This window comes from Ixodes scapularis, unplaced genomic scaffold (genome assembly GCF_016920785.2).
Source record: "Ixodes scapularis isolate PalLabHiFi unplaced genomic scaffold, ASM1692078v2 PGA_scaffold10__122_contigs__length_95168666, whole genome shotgun sequence".
NCBI lineage: Eukaryota > Metazoa > Arthropoda > Arachnida > Ixodida > Ixodidae > Ixodes > Ixodes scapularis.
In genome coordinates, this window is record NW_024609836.1 from 81,558,812 (window position 1) to 81,572,766 (window position 13,955).

A 13,955-nucleotide genomic window follows, 5' to 3' on the forward strand; every position below is an offset into this window, starting at 1 on the left:
CTAAGCCTGTGCGCGGAGACTTGCACGAAATACGAGTAGATTTCTCAAACCAAACCACACGCATTTATAACGAAACTTCACACTCTCTTGTTATTTACCAAATTGTCTTAAGAACTTTGATATGTTTTTTGTTTTCTCAACTCAAAGATGTTTTTAGTGCTTAATACTCACCTGCAGCCCGTGTAAGCAATACGAAACAGCTCTGACTCTAAAAAAAGTATGCTTTGTGCGTTATAGGACTCTATGGAAAAGAAGTAATTATAAACTCATAAAGTTTTACAGCAACTAGGAAGATGAATGACGAAGTGCCGAGCCTACCAGTGATCTTTGTTAGAGATAGCACATAAAAATAATTGTTACTGACAGTAAAGCAACGAAATGCTATGCGGAAGACAGTAATCGCAAAAACAAAGTGCAGCGGTCGCTGCTTCTCGAAATAATGTATTCGTAGGGCAAGATAAATCTTTGCAGGCTACAAAGAGGTGGACTAACAAGATATTTCTGAATGAATTTGTTCAAGCAGAAAGTGAGAGGACGAAGTTTTGTATAACTTTAGTTTTGAAGTGTTCATCGAAGTGAAGCAGATGAAGATGTAACGTCTGCCTTCTGTGCAGCAGGCGTTCGTGTTAAAGTCTCCCGCCTCATTTTGGGTATCTTGGTAGGGCAGAGTAGGATACGGCGCCACTAGCAGCCTCGTCAGCGGGACTGCTTCAACGGCGAAGAATTCAAACCGCGTTTAGACTTTGTGCCGTGCTATGTTTGGTTTGATTGTTTCGTTTTCTCGGCGCTGCCTGGTATGGCCAGCTGCGTGTGACTAGCCGAAAACTAACCGGCCGTCGCCAGCAAGCCCGCGCTGTCGTACGCTGATGCCATCTGCGTGCTTTGGGCCTGTTCCGGTGCTTGCGCAACGCCCACCCTCCAAGAACGGCCGATGATTCACTAACGTTGCACTGATCTCACACAGATCTCCTACGAGAACACGGAGTCAACGAAGTACCCGAGGTGGAACTCACCGAAGCTCAGAAGATTGCGCTAATGGGTCGGCCCAGGATCGGCGACCAGAACAGGTGCACGATTCGCATCAAGGAAAGCAAAGAATTCAAGGTTTGTGTGACTTCCAAGATTATTCAATAACTTCCAAGATGGACGAAACACCATTTCGTGCGATTTCTGATAAAGCTTCAGGCGATTGGCAACAATCACTTTCGGCGTTGTCAGTCTGAAGCGCAGCTTTCATAGCGACTCTACGCTGAACTATAGTCGGTGACATGCTACGAGTTCAGGGCGAGAGAAAGGAAGGCTTGAGAGGTGGAAGCAAGATGAATTGCTGGAGAGGAGAGAAGGAAACATCCCCCTGTCTTCACCATTTCACCTGCTTCCTCCTCCCTAGCGTTCCTTTCTCTCGACCTAAACTCCTAACCTGTCTATGACTACAGAGAGAGCCCCGTAGGAATTCTCTCCGGCGACTCGTGACGCGTCTGTTTCTTGCAGAACACAGTGGACAAACTCTTCCAAAAGGCCAACATATCCCTGATGATTGGAACCTCTTCGTGGAAGGAACAGTTTAAGGAAGCTCTGACCGTGGTAGCGGGTGAGTAAAGATTGGTAGTGTTTTAGTCTAATCCGAGGTATCGCGTTCTTCCGTAATTCTGTCATTTTTAGTAGTTACTACGGAACAAGTTCGGACTAAAATAATATTCTCGAAGCTGTCAAAATTCGAGTTCGACAGAATCGCCTCTCAATGCTCTATTGTTTGTAGATGCGTATAGGGGTCGCTCATTCCGTGAAAGACTAAAGGCTGGTTCCAACATTCGCGTGTGACTGTGACCGACTGCGTTGCGATCGTTTTTCACTGCTTACCACGAGTGAACACACTGGCGCCGTCCATGGAGAAGCCATGGAACACTTCCGATATATTGTAACGTGTATTCCAAAAGCTAGCTACCCCACGTACTAACTATTCTCCTTCGGCCTTCTACTTTTTTTTTCTGCACTTCTTGACTTTTATTTTCTTACGTTTCATCGGGACCATGTTCCATAAAGTGGTCCTCCACTTCTGCTAATTCGTCAACATGTCCCGTTGAAGGTACAATTTCAGTTACATTCGATATACAGGAAAATCTCGGCGCCTCCGGTCATTATAGAGTTCCGGTACGTCTTTTAGCCTGTAGTTGACAGGACGCAGACGTTTCATAATCTTGTACGGTCGTCAGTAACATGGTAGAAACTTCTCTGATTTGCCATTGATTCTCATCAGACGGCGTACCAGAACCAAATCACCCAGAGCCGTTTATCGAGAGAGTTTGGCCATACATTGGTTTGAATAGGCGAGCATCTCGGGGCCAACCACAGGCCGCGAAACAGCCCCTAGCGGTGGTCGTGAACTCTAAATTTGTGACACGACTAATTCAAGCCGTTTTAGCGTCGCTAGAGTTAAAAGGTGTAACTCTCAGTGACTGAAAACTTTGTGCGTGCGAGGTTTTCGTCACGCCAATATTCAAGTGTAGAATAAACGAACGTGCGATCCAAACCAGGGCCAACTTGCTAGAAACAGCGTCTCAGCTGTGACGGTGAAAGGAAGCACTGCCAAAGCCAGCGCACGTGCCGAGCTGGACTCCGCGTCTCTAGACGCTCGCGCGCCCCACCCTTTGCACTGTTTTCTTTCCGCCAGTCACAGGACGCTGTTCTAACAAGCCAACATCAGCAGTGCAGAGAAAGGCATGGGCACGAGCGCGTGGCTTTGGAAAGTGGCTCCTATGCACGAGCTCTCGTACAAACAAAAGCGTTTTGAGGATCTAGGTTCGCGCGCCTGCACCTTTGTCTTCACTTCCGACATTTGTGAGATGGAGCAGAGGGGCCGAGATGAACGCCTCTATTTCACGCTTTGAATGTCGTTTGCAATATTGTGACGTCGCGGTCTCCTGATTGGTCGACGCTGTGTCACAAATTTAGTTTACGCTCTAAGCGCGGGGGGAATATTCGGCGCTGGCGGCGGCCTTTGCTCCGCCTATTGGCCAAACTCTCCCAATACACGGCTCTGAAATCACCTAAAGTTCTTAGATAAGAGCTTCCTACAAATAGCGACATTCTTTGACGCGACGACTGCGTGATGGAGCAAGTTTTAGGAAGCGAATGGCGGCGCACAGCAGAGAACTGAATTGTAGGACGCCATTTTGTTCCAGCGGAATGTGCTTTCTCATTCGTATTGGTTGTCGTTACTTGTAAAAAGATGTATCAAGGGATTTTAAAGTCACCACCTGTGAATCGATGTTGTCGCGTCATCGTGGGACCCGCTTGATCGCGTAAATCGTGGTTGTGCAAATAGCGAGTTGGGCTTTCACCTGAGCACGTTTGACGGTACTTGCGTAGTTCATACGGTACTCGTCACGTTGTCTGTTCCACAGACAATCGAAGTCACTTTCACCAGGGAGTAAAGCCATTCTTCCATAAGTCGAAATGGAGTTTCCTTGGTGGTTTCTTGTTGAGAAGTGTTAATGGCAGGTGCAGTTTTGTGAAGAAACTGATCCCAATTTGTGTGAGTCATTCACGTACGCTGTTAAGACGTCCGATAGTGTGCGATTCGTGAGCTCCACAAGTTTGTTAGTCTAGGAATGTGTAGGGGATGCTGTGGAATGATGCAGCCGATCTTCCTAAGTGTGGTCTAAAAAGTTCTGGACATGAACAGAGCTCCTCTATCGCTGATGATTGCCTTGGGTACCCCGTGTCTGAGAACAAGATGTCGTCTCACAAAGCGTGTAAGGTAGAACGCCGATCCGTCAGGTAACGGCCTCGACCTCTACCCACTTGCTCAAGTGATCGTCGGCTACGAAGATGTATCTGTTCCCTTAAAGAGATAAGATAATCCGCCAACCAAAAATTGAAATAGTAGCGACCCTACGTTTCGAAACCGTTCGTTTCTTCTTCAGGGGGATGAATGAAGGACAGCAGCTTCTTCTTCTTCTAGATGTTGAGCGACTTCTTTTTCTTTTTCATTGGTCTTAGTAGGCTGGTCGTGCCGTGCGCAGTCTGTTATAACATCTTGGAGGCCGGTAATATATAAAGTTGGAAGTGTCCCTAAGGACCTATTGATGTTGTTAGAGGTTGTTTGTATGTACCATGACTCTACGAGGTGTCTTCTACGTAGATTTGATGCCGTGTCTAGGATGCTTGCGTTTTCAAAGGCAATGCGGTGGTCGAGGGTCTCGCAATGTTCAGCGAGAGCACTGCGTTCTCTGTCGAAGTTTCGCACGTCGTTTTTATGTTGGCGGAGTCGATCGTGGAAGTTCTTCGATTCGCCGATATAGGAGGCGGGGCATTGGGAGCATGGAATCTTATAAATGACGCCCTGGGCCCTGTCCTTCGGGGGCTTGTCCTTTGGGCGGGGTAGGAAGTGCCCAAGAGTTGACACCGGTTTGTGTGCAACCATAATATGTTCCTTTGCGAATAGTCTGGATAGTAGTTCGCTCGTTCCTTTCACGTAAGGGATGCTGACGCGTGCTAGCGGTTTGGAAGCTGTTCTTGCAGGTTGGTTTATCCTATTATGGTTCTGACGGCGAACCACATGGCGAATGAAATTACCGGTATAGCCATTCTTTTTTAGGTCGCTGATGATTGTTTGTTCCTCTTTTCTTTTGTCGTTTTCAGAAGAGCACACAGCCTTAGCTCTCGTAAACAGTGTGGAGACGACAGACGCCTTGTGGCTAACCGGGTGGTTGGAATCGAACCGGAGGTAACGTCCAGAGTGAGTTGGTTTCCTGTGCACGGTAAATTTTAGGGTATCACCTTGTCTTCTGACCAGCACATCGAGAAAGGGCAAAGTGTTGTTGTGTTCGCGTTCCACGGTGAATTGTATAGCCGGTTCTATAGAGTTGAGGTGGCCGAGGAAGTTGTCCACTTCTGATCCTTGTATGATGCAGAAGCAGTCGTCAATATACCGTAGGAATATCTGGGGTCTGGATGCAAAAGATTGTAGAGCCTTCTGTTCGATTACTTCCATTGTCAGGTTGGCCATGGCAACGGAGATGGATGCGCCCATTGCCGTGCCACTAGTTTGTTGGTAGAATTGTTGTTTGAAGGAGAAGTAAGTATTGTTCAAGCAGAATTCTAGGAGACGACATATCTCATCGATGCTGAGGCAAGTTCTTGTGTCTAAGTCTTCATCCTTCTCGAGAGCTTCTCTTGTTGCGGCGACAGCCAGAGGAATCGGGACGTTTGTAAAAAGGGATACAACATCGAGTGATACCAGACACTCGTCATTGTTGACCCTTATTTGCGATATGCGTTCTACAAAATCGCTGGAATTTCGTACGTTAGTCGGCGTATTCCCGGCGAGAGGGGATATTACTCTGTGTAAGTAGTCTGACAAAGCTCGAAGTGGTGAAGTTGTGAAGTCAACGATGGGTCTCAGAGGAACGTCGGGCTTATGGATCTTGGGAAGTCCGTAAAATCCTGGAGCGAATCCATTTCTGCAAATCAGTCGAAGGTAAAGGTTCTTTGACTCCGGGTAGTTTTTAAAAATTATTGCCAGCATGCTGTTTAAGTTTCTCTGTATGACGAGCGTCGGATTCCGTTTGAGCTTCTTGTAGGCGGAGCAATCAAGAAGTTTTTGGGTCTTTTCTTCGTACGCTACTCTGTCAAGGACAACAGTCGTGTTGCCTTTGTCCGCTGGTAAGATGACGATGGTGCTGTCTTCTCTGAGCTTGCGGAGCGCTGTGTGTTCCTCCTTAAAAACAATGACGAGTGTCTGGTATCACTCGATGTTGTATCCCTTTTTACAAACGTCCCGATTCCTCTGGCTGTCGCCGCAACAAGAGAAGCTCTCGAGAAGGATGAAGACTTAGACACAAGAACTTGCCTCAGCATCGATGAGATATGTCGTCTCCTAGAATTCTGCTTGAACAATACTTACTTCTCCTTCAAACAACAATTCTACCAACAAACTAGTGGCACGGCAATGGGCGCATCCATCTCCGTTGCCATGGCCAACCTGACAATGGAAGTAATCGAACAGAAGGCTCTACAATCTTTTGCATCCAGACCCCAGATATTCCTACGGTATATTGACGACTGCTTCTGCATCATACAAGGATCAGAAGTGGACAACTTCCTCGGCCACCTCAACTCTATAGAACCGGCTATACAATTCACCGTGGAACGCGAACACAACAACACTTTGCCCTTTCTCGATGTGCTGGTCAGAAGACAAGGTGATACCCTAAAATTTACCGTGCACAGGAAACCAACTCACTCTGGACGTTACCTCCGGTTCGATTCCAACCACCCGGTTAGCCACAAGGCGTCTGTCGTCTCCACACTGTTTACGAGAGCTAAGGCTGTGTGCTCTTCTGAAAACGACAAAAGAAAAGAGGAACAAACAATCATCAGCGACCTAAAAAAGAATGGCTATACCGGTAATTTCATTCGCCATGTGGTTCGCCGTCAGAACCATAATAGGATAAACCAACCTGCAAGAACAGCTTCCAAACCGCTAGCACGCGTCAGCATCCCTTACGTGAAAGGAACGAGCGAACTACTATCCAGACTATTCGCAAAGGAACATATTATGGTTGCACACAAACCGGTGTCAACTCTTGGGCACTTCCTACCCCGCCCAAAGGACAAGCCCCCGAAGGACAGGGCCCAGGGCGTCATTTATAAGATTCCATGCTCCCAATGCCCCGCCTCCTATATCGGCGAATCGAAGAACTTCCACGATCGACTCCGCCAACATAAAAACGACGTGCGAAACTTCGACAGAGAACGCAGTGCTCTCGCTGAACATTGCGAGACCCTCGACCACCGCATTGCCTTTGAAAACGCAAGCATCCTAGACACGGCATCAAATCTACGTAGAAGACACCTCGTAGAGTCATGGTACATACAAACAACCTCTAACAACATCAATAGGTCCTTAGGGACACTTCCAACTTTATATATTACCGGCCTCCAAGATGTTATAACAGACTGCGCACGGCACGACCAGCCTACTAAGACCAATGAAAAAGAAAAAGAAGTCGCTCAACATCTAGAAGAAGAAGAAGCTGCTGTCCTTCATTCATCCCCCTGAAGAAGAAACGAACGGTTTCGAAACGTAGGGTCGCTACTATTTCAATTTTTGGTTGGCGGATTATCTTATCTCTCTATTATTTACCCAACCAGAGAGAATTCTCTCAAACATGTTTACCTTCAAATCTGTTCCCTTAGGATGCCCTTGGGAATGGGTCCAAGTGACCCATACCAACAATCTCAAATGAACTATCCGGTGGCGTGATATGCAAGGTTAGGTGTTCGTTTTACTGTAGTATCCACTTTTTGATACTGGCAAATAGGACACAAAGCCACCTAACTTTTGACATCCTCTCGCCAGTTTTTCCACCAGGACCTTTGAGACAACTTGGTCATCGGTTTTCTTCCTCCACGATGTCCGGGTGCTAGTACGTCATGGCATATCTGCATCACAGCGTCCCGTAAGGTCGACGGCACAACGGCAAGCCAGTTTGTTGCAGGTGACGACGAATGGTGTAGAGCCCCACCCCGTACACCATGAAATCGTCAGAGTCGGCGGTTCACTCGGATATGTCGTTGTGTTGTTCCTCGAGCTTCCTGAGCACGTCGGCTTATGTCTCGTGTAGTAGCATCGCTTGATTGCGCTGTTTCGATTTGAAGTAGAGAATAAACTTTAGCATTTTCAACCAGATTTCTTGAGAGAAAGTCAGCATCTATGTGAAGATATCCTTTTCGATGTACCACCATGAATTTGTACTGTTAGAGTTGCATAGCCCAGCGGGTCAGTTTCAAGGTTAAATCGCTCTTGAACTGCAGCCACTGCATAGCCGAACTGTCCAATACCACTGCCAATGAACAGCGGTAAAGGTAGCATCTAAACTTCTTGACCACCCATAAAATAACCAGACATTCCAGCTCTGTGGGATGGTAGCGCGTATCTGCTTCATTCAGTCGACTACTTGTGTAGGCAATAACTCGCTTGACCCTATCTTCTGCTTTTTGCAAGAGCACAGCACTTAAAACATGTCCGCTAGCGTCTCTGTGTAGAAACGTCTTTGCCCCTTCTACAAAATGAGCCAGCGTAGGAGATCGTAGGAGAACATCCTTTAGGTCCTTGAAAGCATAGGGCCTTGAAGCACCCCAATTCCAAGTACTGTCTTTCTTTGTAGGGCATAGCGTGGAGCAGCACCAGTAGCAAAGTTTGCTACAAACCTGAGAAAGTAAGAAACAAATACTAGAAAACTGCGAAAGTCTTTTGGAGTTGAGGTCGTGGGATACTCCTCGAGGGTACGCTTTTTCAGGATCAGGCCTGACACCTTCCTTACTGACTACGGGCTCGAGATATGTAACCTCAGTGTATCCAAAGTGACACTTGTCTGGCTTTAGCTTGAGGTTAGCTTCACAAAGGGCGTTCAGCACCTGGGTGAGTCTTGTGCAGTGTTCTTCAAAAGTGTGTCCGTACACAATGATGTTATCCAGGAAGACTAAAGCCATTGTCCACTTCATATGTCCAAGCACGTGGTCTGTTAAACGTTGGAAGGTAGCTGATTTGTTACTAAACAGAAAGGTAACTTCATTCGGTGTTAAGAAAGCTGTCTTCTTGGCGTCGCGTGAATTCATCATCCCTTGCCAATAGCCAGCTCGCAAGTGGAGAGTTGTAATATATTCCTAGTAATAAATTTGATCCAGCGCATCGTCTAAGCGAGGTAGGGGATAAACATCTTCCTTGGTGACGCTGTTCAGTTTTATATAGTCAACAAAAAAGCGCACATATCCATTCTTGTTCAGAACAACGACAACGGGTGATGACCAGGGGGTTAGCGATAGTGTAACAATCTGTGTGATCATGTCGTCGACTTGCTGGTTAATCTCACGCCTTTTCTTGATGGAGGATCGTCTGGGGTGATTATGAATGGGAGGATGCTCGTCAGTTTGAATTCGATGTCGTACTAGTGAGGTTCCTTCAGGTCATCCAAAAAAGATGCTATACAACTCTGGTATCGTCCTAATATTGTCTGAATAGCGTGCCGCTACTCATGAGAAACTTCGGTCCTAAGTTACACACGTTGCAATCAACATCGTTCACTAATTTCGCACCTTCGTGGAACGGTTCGATATCTATCGATGTCACTGTGGCTTTAGTCGGCAGATCAGAGCCACTTCCGAGTTGATGATAAGAGTTATTTTCTTACTACTCAGGTTTAACACTAACACCGAGGTATCGTAACCTCTGTACGATAGCAAACTTTGAACCGCCACATATTCACGGTGAGGTTCTGCATTCCATTCACCTTCAAACACACAGTCATTCATCTGTCGTGAAAGTCTCACAGGAGCAATCTTTGCTGAACGGGAGGGAATTTTTGTTTTCGTTGCAACTCGTACCCCGCGAAAATCTCCTGAACACATAACTTGCGTGCTGTTAGTACATAAGTTGTTTCGATGGTGCAACTCGAGGTCGTTGAAGAAAGAAAGATGATCAGGAAACTGTGCATTTTCAGCAGCAGCAAGGACATCTGCCGCCACAAAGAACTATTAAATGAGCGATCTAAATGGTAAATGTGGTTTATTCGGGGTAGCCCATCTAGGTTTCGTCTTCTTTCCGCGTGAGTACATGTATCCGCCGTGGATACTGTTTGCCCCTAATTTCAGTTTGGGTCTCTTTCTCCGCCATCAAAGATTTACTAATTTCTTGCTCGGGAATGAAACCTGGAGGATTGAGATCAACGTTAACCATCACTTCTTTATCCTTTTGAAATGTCAGGTTAATTCCAACTTGTTTGCATCAGTCGCAGCCAAAGATAAGGGGGAACAAACCCTTGTACCACTATCGTCTCAGAAACGTTGGTACACAAAGAAGTCACTTCCAAACGAGCTCTGCCCATTTGACGTATAGGTGTACCACTAGCTGATAAAAGCCTAAAACTGATTTTAGGCGGTGACGCCTGGGCTGTAGACGGCAGGTGTTAAACTTGGGCGAGGCTTACAAGAGATCCAGTGTCTATCAAAGCTTGAGAGGCAATGTTGTTTTCATTTATTTTTACTGTGACCCGTGGGCATGTGGATCTGGCCTCGATGGTGTTCAACGTGGGGACTTGCAGATTTACCACAGGTTCTGCCCCTTTGACCCGGTTTTCTCGTTTTCCGACTGCCCACTTGAGCACTTACGTGCTAGATGACCCCGTCTGGTGCAGCTGAAGCAGCGACGGCTGTCTCGGTAATATCGCGGTAGTGGTCGGTGCTCACTCGAATTTTTCCTATTTTGTGGCGCGCAAGTGACGCTGATAGCAAAGATTGTGGCCTCAGTTTCCAAAGAAGTAGCGATGGACTCTCAGAAGGTAGTTTTCCGAGTCAATCCGACCGTGCGCTGGACTTCGTTGTTTCGTAATGCATCAGTAAATGCTGCTAGAGCGATCATCTCTAACGGGGGAGTTGAGCAGTTAGGAAATGATTTACGAACCAGGCGCTAAGTATCTGCCCCAAGATTCGTAACCGACTCTATCGAACTCTGTCGCCGTATTTTTAGTTCAGCATTACGGGGATGTTGAAGGTCGTTATCGCCAAACCATGCACGTAGAGCTCCCATCAGTGCTGAATACTCTAGTCCTGAATCCGACGACAAGCCGAAAAACACTTCCAGATCTTTCCCTCTTAGCTGAGAGGCTAAGACTTGAGCCCAACCATTCGCTCTTGCAATCACCTCAAACTGGGTGAGATAGGTGTCAATGGCAACCGTTCCGTTGAATGGTCGAAGTTTCAGCTTCAATCGGGGAAGAGGCGACGTCGGGAATACATGGAGGCCCGTAGCAGATACTTGCTCAACAGCCGGTGGATAAAGTACTGCCTGCGGATTACTCGCAAGCGACGAGCGTGTGTTCTTTTCAAAATTTTGAAGTCTTTCAGTCAAGGCGTCAAGGTGGACCGGTAGCGTCGTTCTAAAGGATTCCATATTGGAGCGAATGGCTCTACCTCTTGTTTATGTTGTTATTCCATTACTTACGTAAGGTTGGTTTGAACATCAGTGATTCGTTGTTCTTGTTCTTGGAATAGCCACCGAACTCCGCCAGCGTGATGGCTGGTGGCGAAGCTGTTGACAGTTTACCCTTTAAGCCAGTGGAAGGGTTGTCCATAGTATGTTGGTTTTGCTGTCTTGGTAATGGGATTATAGGTTCTATCCCAGTTCTGGCACCAAAAGTGAAAAGTGTATTCCAAAGGCTATCGCAACCCCCGTCCTAACTCTTCTGCTTAGTCTTTTTTTTTTTTTTCTGCCCTTCCGGACCTTCGTCTTTTTCCGTTGGATGGATGTCAGAAATAAAGGGGCTGGATCTAATATGGACCGTAAAAATTGGCGCCTGCACGTAGCAATCTAGACTTTTCAGACTTTTCGTCAAAGCTGTATTTCACAGGTAAATTTTATATTGTAAAGTTACACAGCGTGACTCCCTTTCTGTAAAAAAATGGGACCAAAAAACTTTCCAGGGTCAATGGCGGACGCCGACGCAGACGACTGAGTCGAGTAACGGGGCGTGTTTGGCGCAGGTGTTGATAAATGACGTATGGAGCAGCATTGGAAGGTGTAGCCCACCAAAGGAAGAAAGCAGACGATGCGCAAACGTAATCCCTCGGCAGCAAGAGCGCCGCCATTGTGCAACCGCGTTTTCTTTTATTTTTGTTACTTCAAGTTTTTTTTACCATTGTTCACATTTATTTTAAAACCAAAGGTACATTGGAAAAAAATTACGTCCAATTTAACAGACTACGGCCGTCGCGAGCAGTCTCGATAAAGAGGTAGCGCCATCTATCAATACGTGCGCCAAACGCGCCCCGTCACTCTACTCGGTCGTCTGCGTCGCCGTCCACCGTTGACCCTCGCAAGTTTCTTGGTCCCATTTTCTACAGAAAAGGAGCTACCCTCTTAACTTCTATAAGGTGAAACCCAAATGTGAAATACACCTTTGACGAAACTTTTGGAATGCTACGTGCAGCCGACGATTTTCACGGGCCATTTTAGATCCAGCTCCGGTATTTCAAACACCCTATACATATACCAAGCTTCATTCCTTCGCCGTGATCTTGAAATAATTTTCACAATGTTATAAGTGACAATTTTTGACGCTTAGGCCGTAGACTATATCTCGCAAGTACTTCCGACTAGTTATAGTCTGATTGGAAGTGTGTCAAGGCTACCGACAGGCCGGTGTGTCATCGCGTTTTCTCGTCGCACGCGGTTGCAAGCCGTCCCATTGCAGCCGATCACACTCAAACGGTTGGGTGTGTGAACCAGCCTCAATCTGCCTTTTAGGTTTGACGACACGGAGCTAATGCCGCGAAGGGACAATGTAACCGGGGCAGTGTGACCGCTAACGTAAGCTTTCGCGCCGCCCGTGCGGAGGCACTGCGCTCAAAGCTTCGCGTGTACGAGCGGATCGCTCTGGACGCAACGTGCGAAATAGAAACGCGAAGAGCCGCACTTAAACCACGCCCAGCACCCCGCGACAATCTACTTAATCGAATGGCGGCGAAGAGGATGCCTGAAATGGTCGTGCCGTCCGTAAACAGCCGCCGAGCCACCGACGGTCCACGTGAAAGATGAGTGAGCACGCCATATCGTTGCACGCATTTCGCATTGCAGTAATCCACTGGAAGCAAGTATGCTACGTAATCTTTGAAATAACTATAGATACTGATCGCATAGCAAACGCAGGGTGTAGAGAGTCCCGATCGATTTATTATTTTTCAGCAGCCTATGAGATTGTGCCACTAGCCGATACGAACGCCGAGGAACCAATCACGATGTAGAAAGTGCCATGCCCTGCGCTTCATAAACTCTGAGGGACTAAAAGTTGATAAGAACTTTCAGCCTTTCCACCAGGGGGGTAAAGGTGGGTGAGGAGGAGTAGCAAATCCCGTGCGCCGACATCCTGGGTCCCGAGTGAACGATCGCAAAAGAGAGCGACAGAACACGAGAGAAAGAAAGCAACGTTGCCATGGTAAACACGGAGAGTGAAAACTCTCAGCAATATAAACAGTGATAATTTAACGTTGCAAACTAAATTCTGAGCTATTCTAACGCTTATAAAAAGCAATAAAGTCATTACGCTGCATCAACTTCCCTTCTGTCGAAATCTCGGAAATCTGGTGGTTACGCAGTTTCGTATTCCTCAACCGCGCCCATCCGCGCCCCACCAGCGAAGCCGGGTATATGGTTTAGTTTAGCGTTAACGCGAGGCCGTACATCTGCGCGCTATGCAAAAAGAAACCTTCGAAAAGAACGCGAGTATCTTTCCACCGGTAAGTTCGTGGATTGTTGAAGTTCACGAAACTGCTCTGATGATGTAACCGTGTTTGGGACCCAGAAGGTCTGCCTGCATGGTCCGCCGCTTGCGGCAGCCAGAATGTATGGGAAAATGGCGGACCTTTTCCTCTAGATTTAGTATATGATCTCTATGCTTTCCACCCTGGTGACGAAGGAAGAGCAGCGGAGCTGTACTATGTGCCGCCATCTATGAGCGACGGCGTCAACCAAACAACATGGTTGCCGCCGTCGCTCATAGGTGGCGGTAGCTGTCCAGAAGGTTGTGTTTAGATTTATTTGTCCACGGACAAGAAACTGGAGAAACCAGCCCTTAACAGCTGCGCTGTAAAACGCTGTAGTTGCATAATTGTCTTGCTTCGTCACTGCACCCGCTTGCGTATCGTTTTATATCTTTTTTAGTTTTCACAGACAACTGAAGGACAGCTGGACAATTGAAATAATGCAGTTATCACCGCGCGGCTAGTTATGTTACCGTATTGCCGAATAAAAGACGAAACGAAGCAGACTATGATCGCTGGCAGGGTAAGAAGAGCTGGGTTTGGCTTATGATGTTCGCAGTTCTTGCTGCGTGGTTCGTACTTTGGCGTTCTTATCGTCTGATAGAGGGTGTTTGTAGGTCGTTCCGATACTTTAA

At 47.0% G+C, this 13,955-nt stretch overlaps 1 protein-coding gene across 6 annotated transcripts in view; it reads left to right on the forward strand.

Moving 5' to 3' along the window:
* LOC8038284 (sodium/calcium exchanger 1) overlaps positions 1–13,955 on the forward strand; it is a 334,367-nt gene that overhangs the window by 294,179 nt on the left and 26,233 nt on the right. For all 6 annotated transcript variants that reach the window (XM_029982479.4, XM_040499557.2, XM_040206650.3 and 3 more), the window contains 2 exons: positions 965–1,104; positions 1,492–1,591. In XM_029982479.4, coding sequence (XP_029838339.2) covers positions 965–1,104; positions 1,492–1,591 — 240 coding nt within the window. The remainder of the gene's footprint in view (positions 1–964; positions 1,105–1,491; positions 1,592–13,955) is intronic.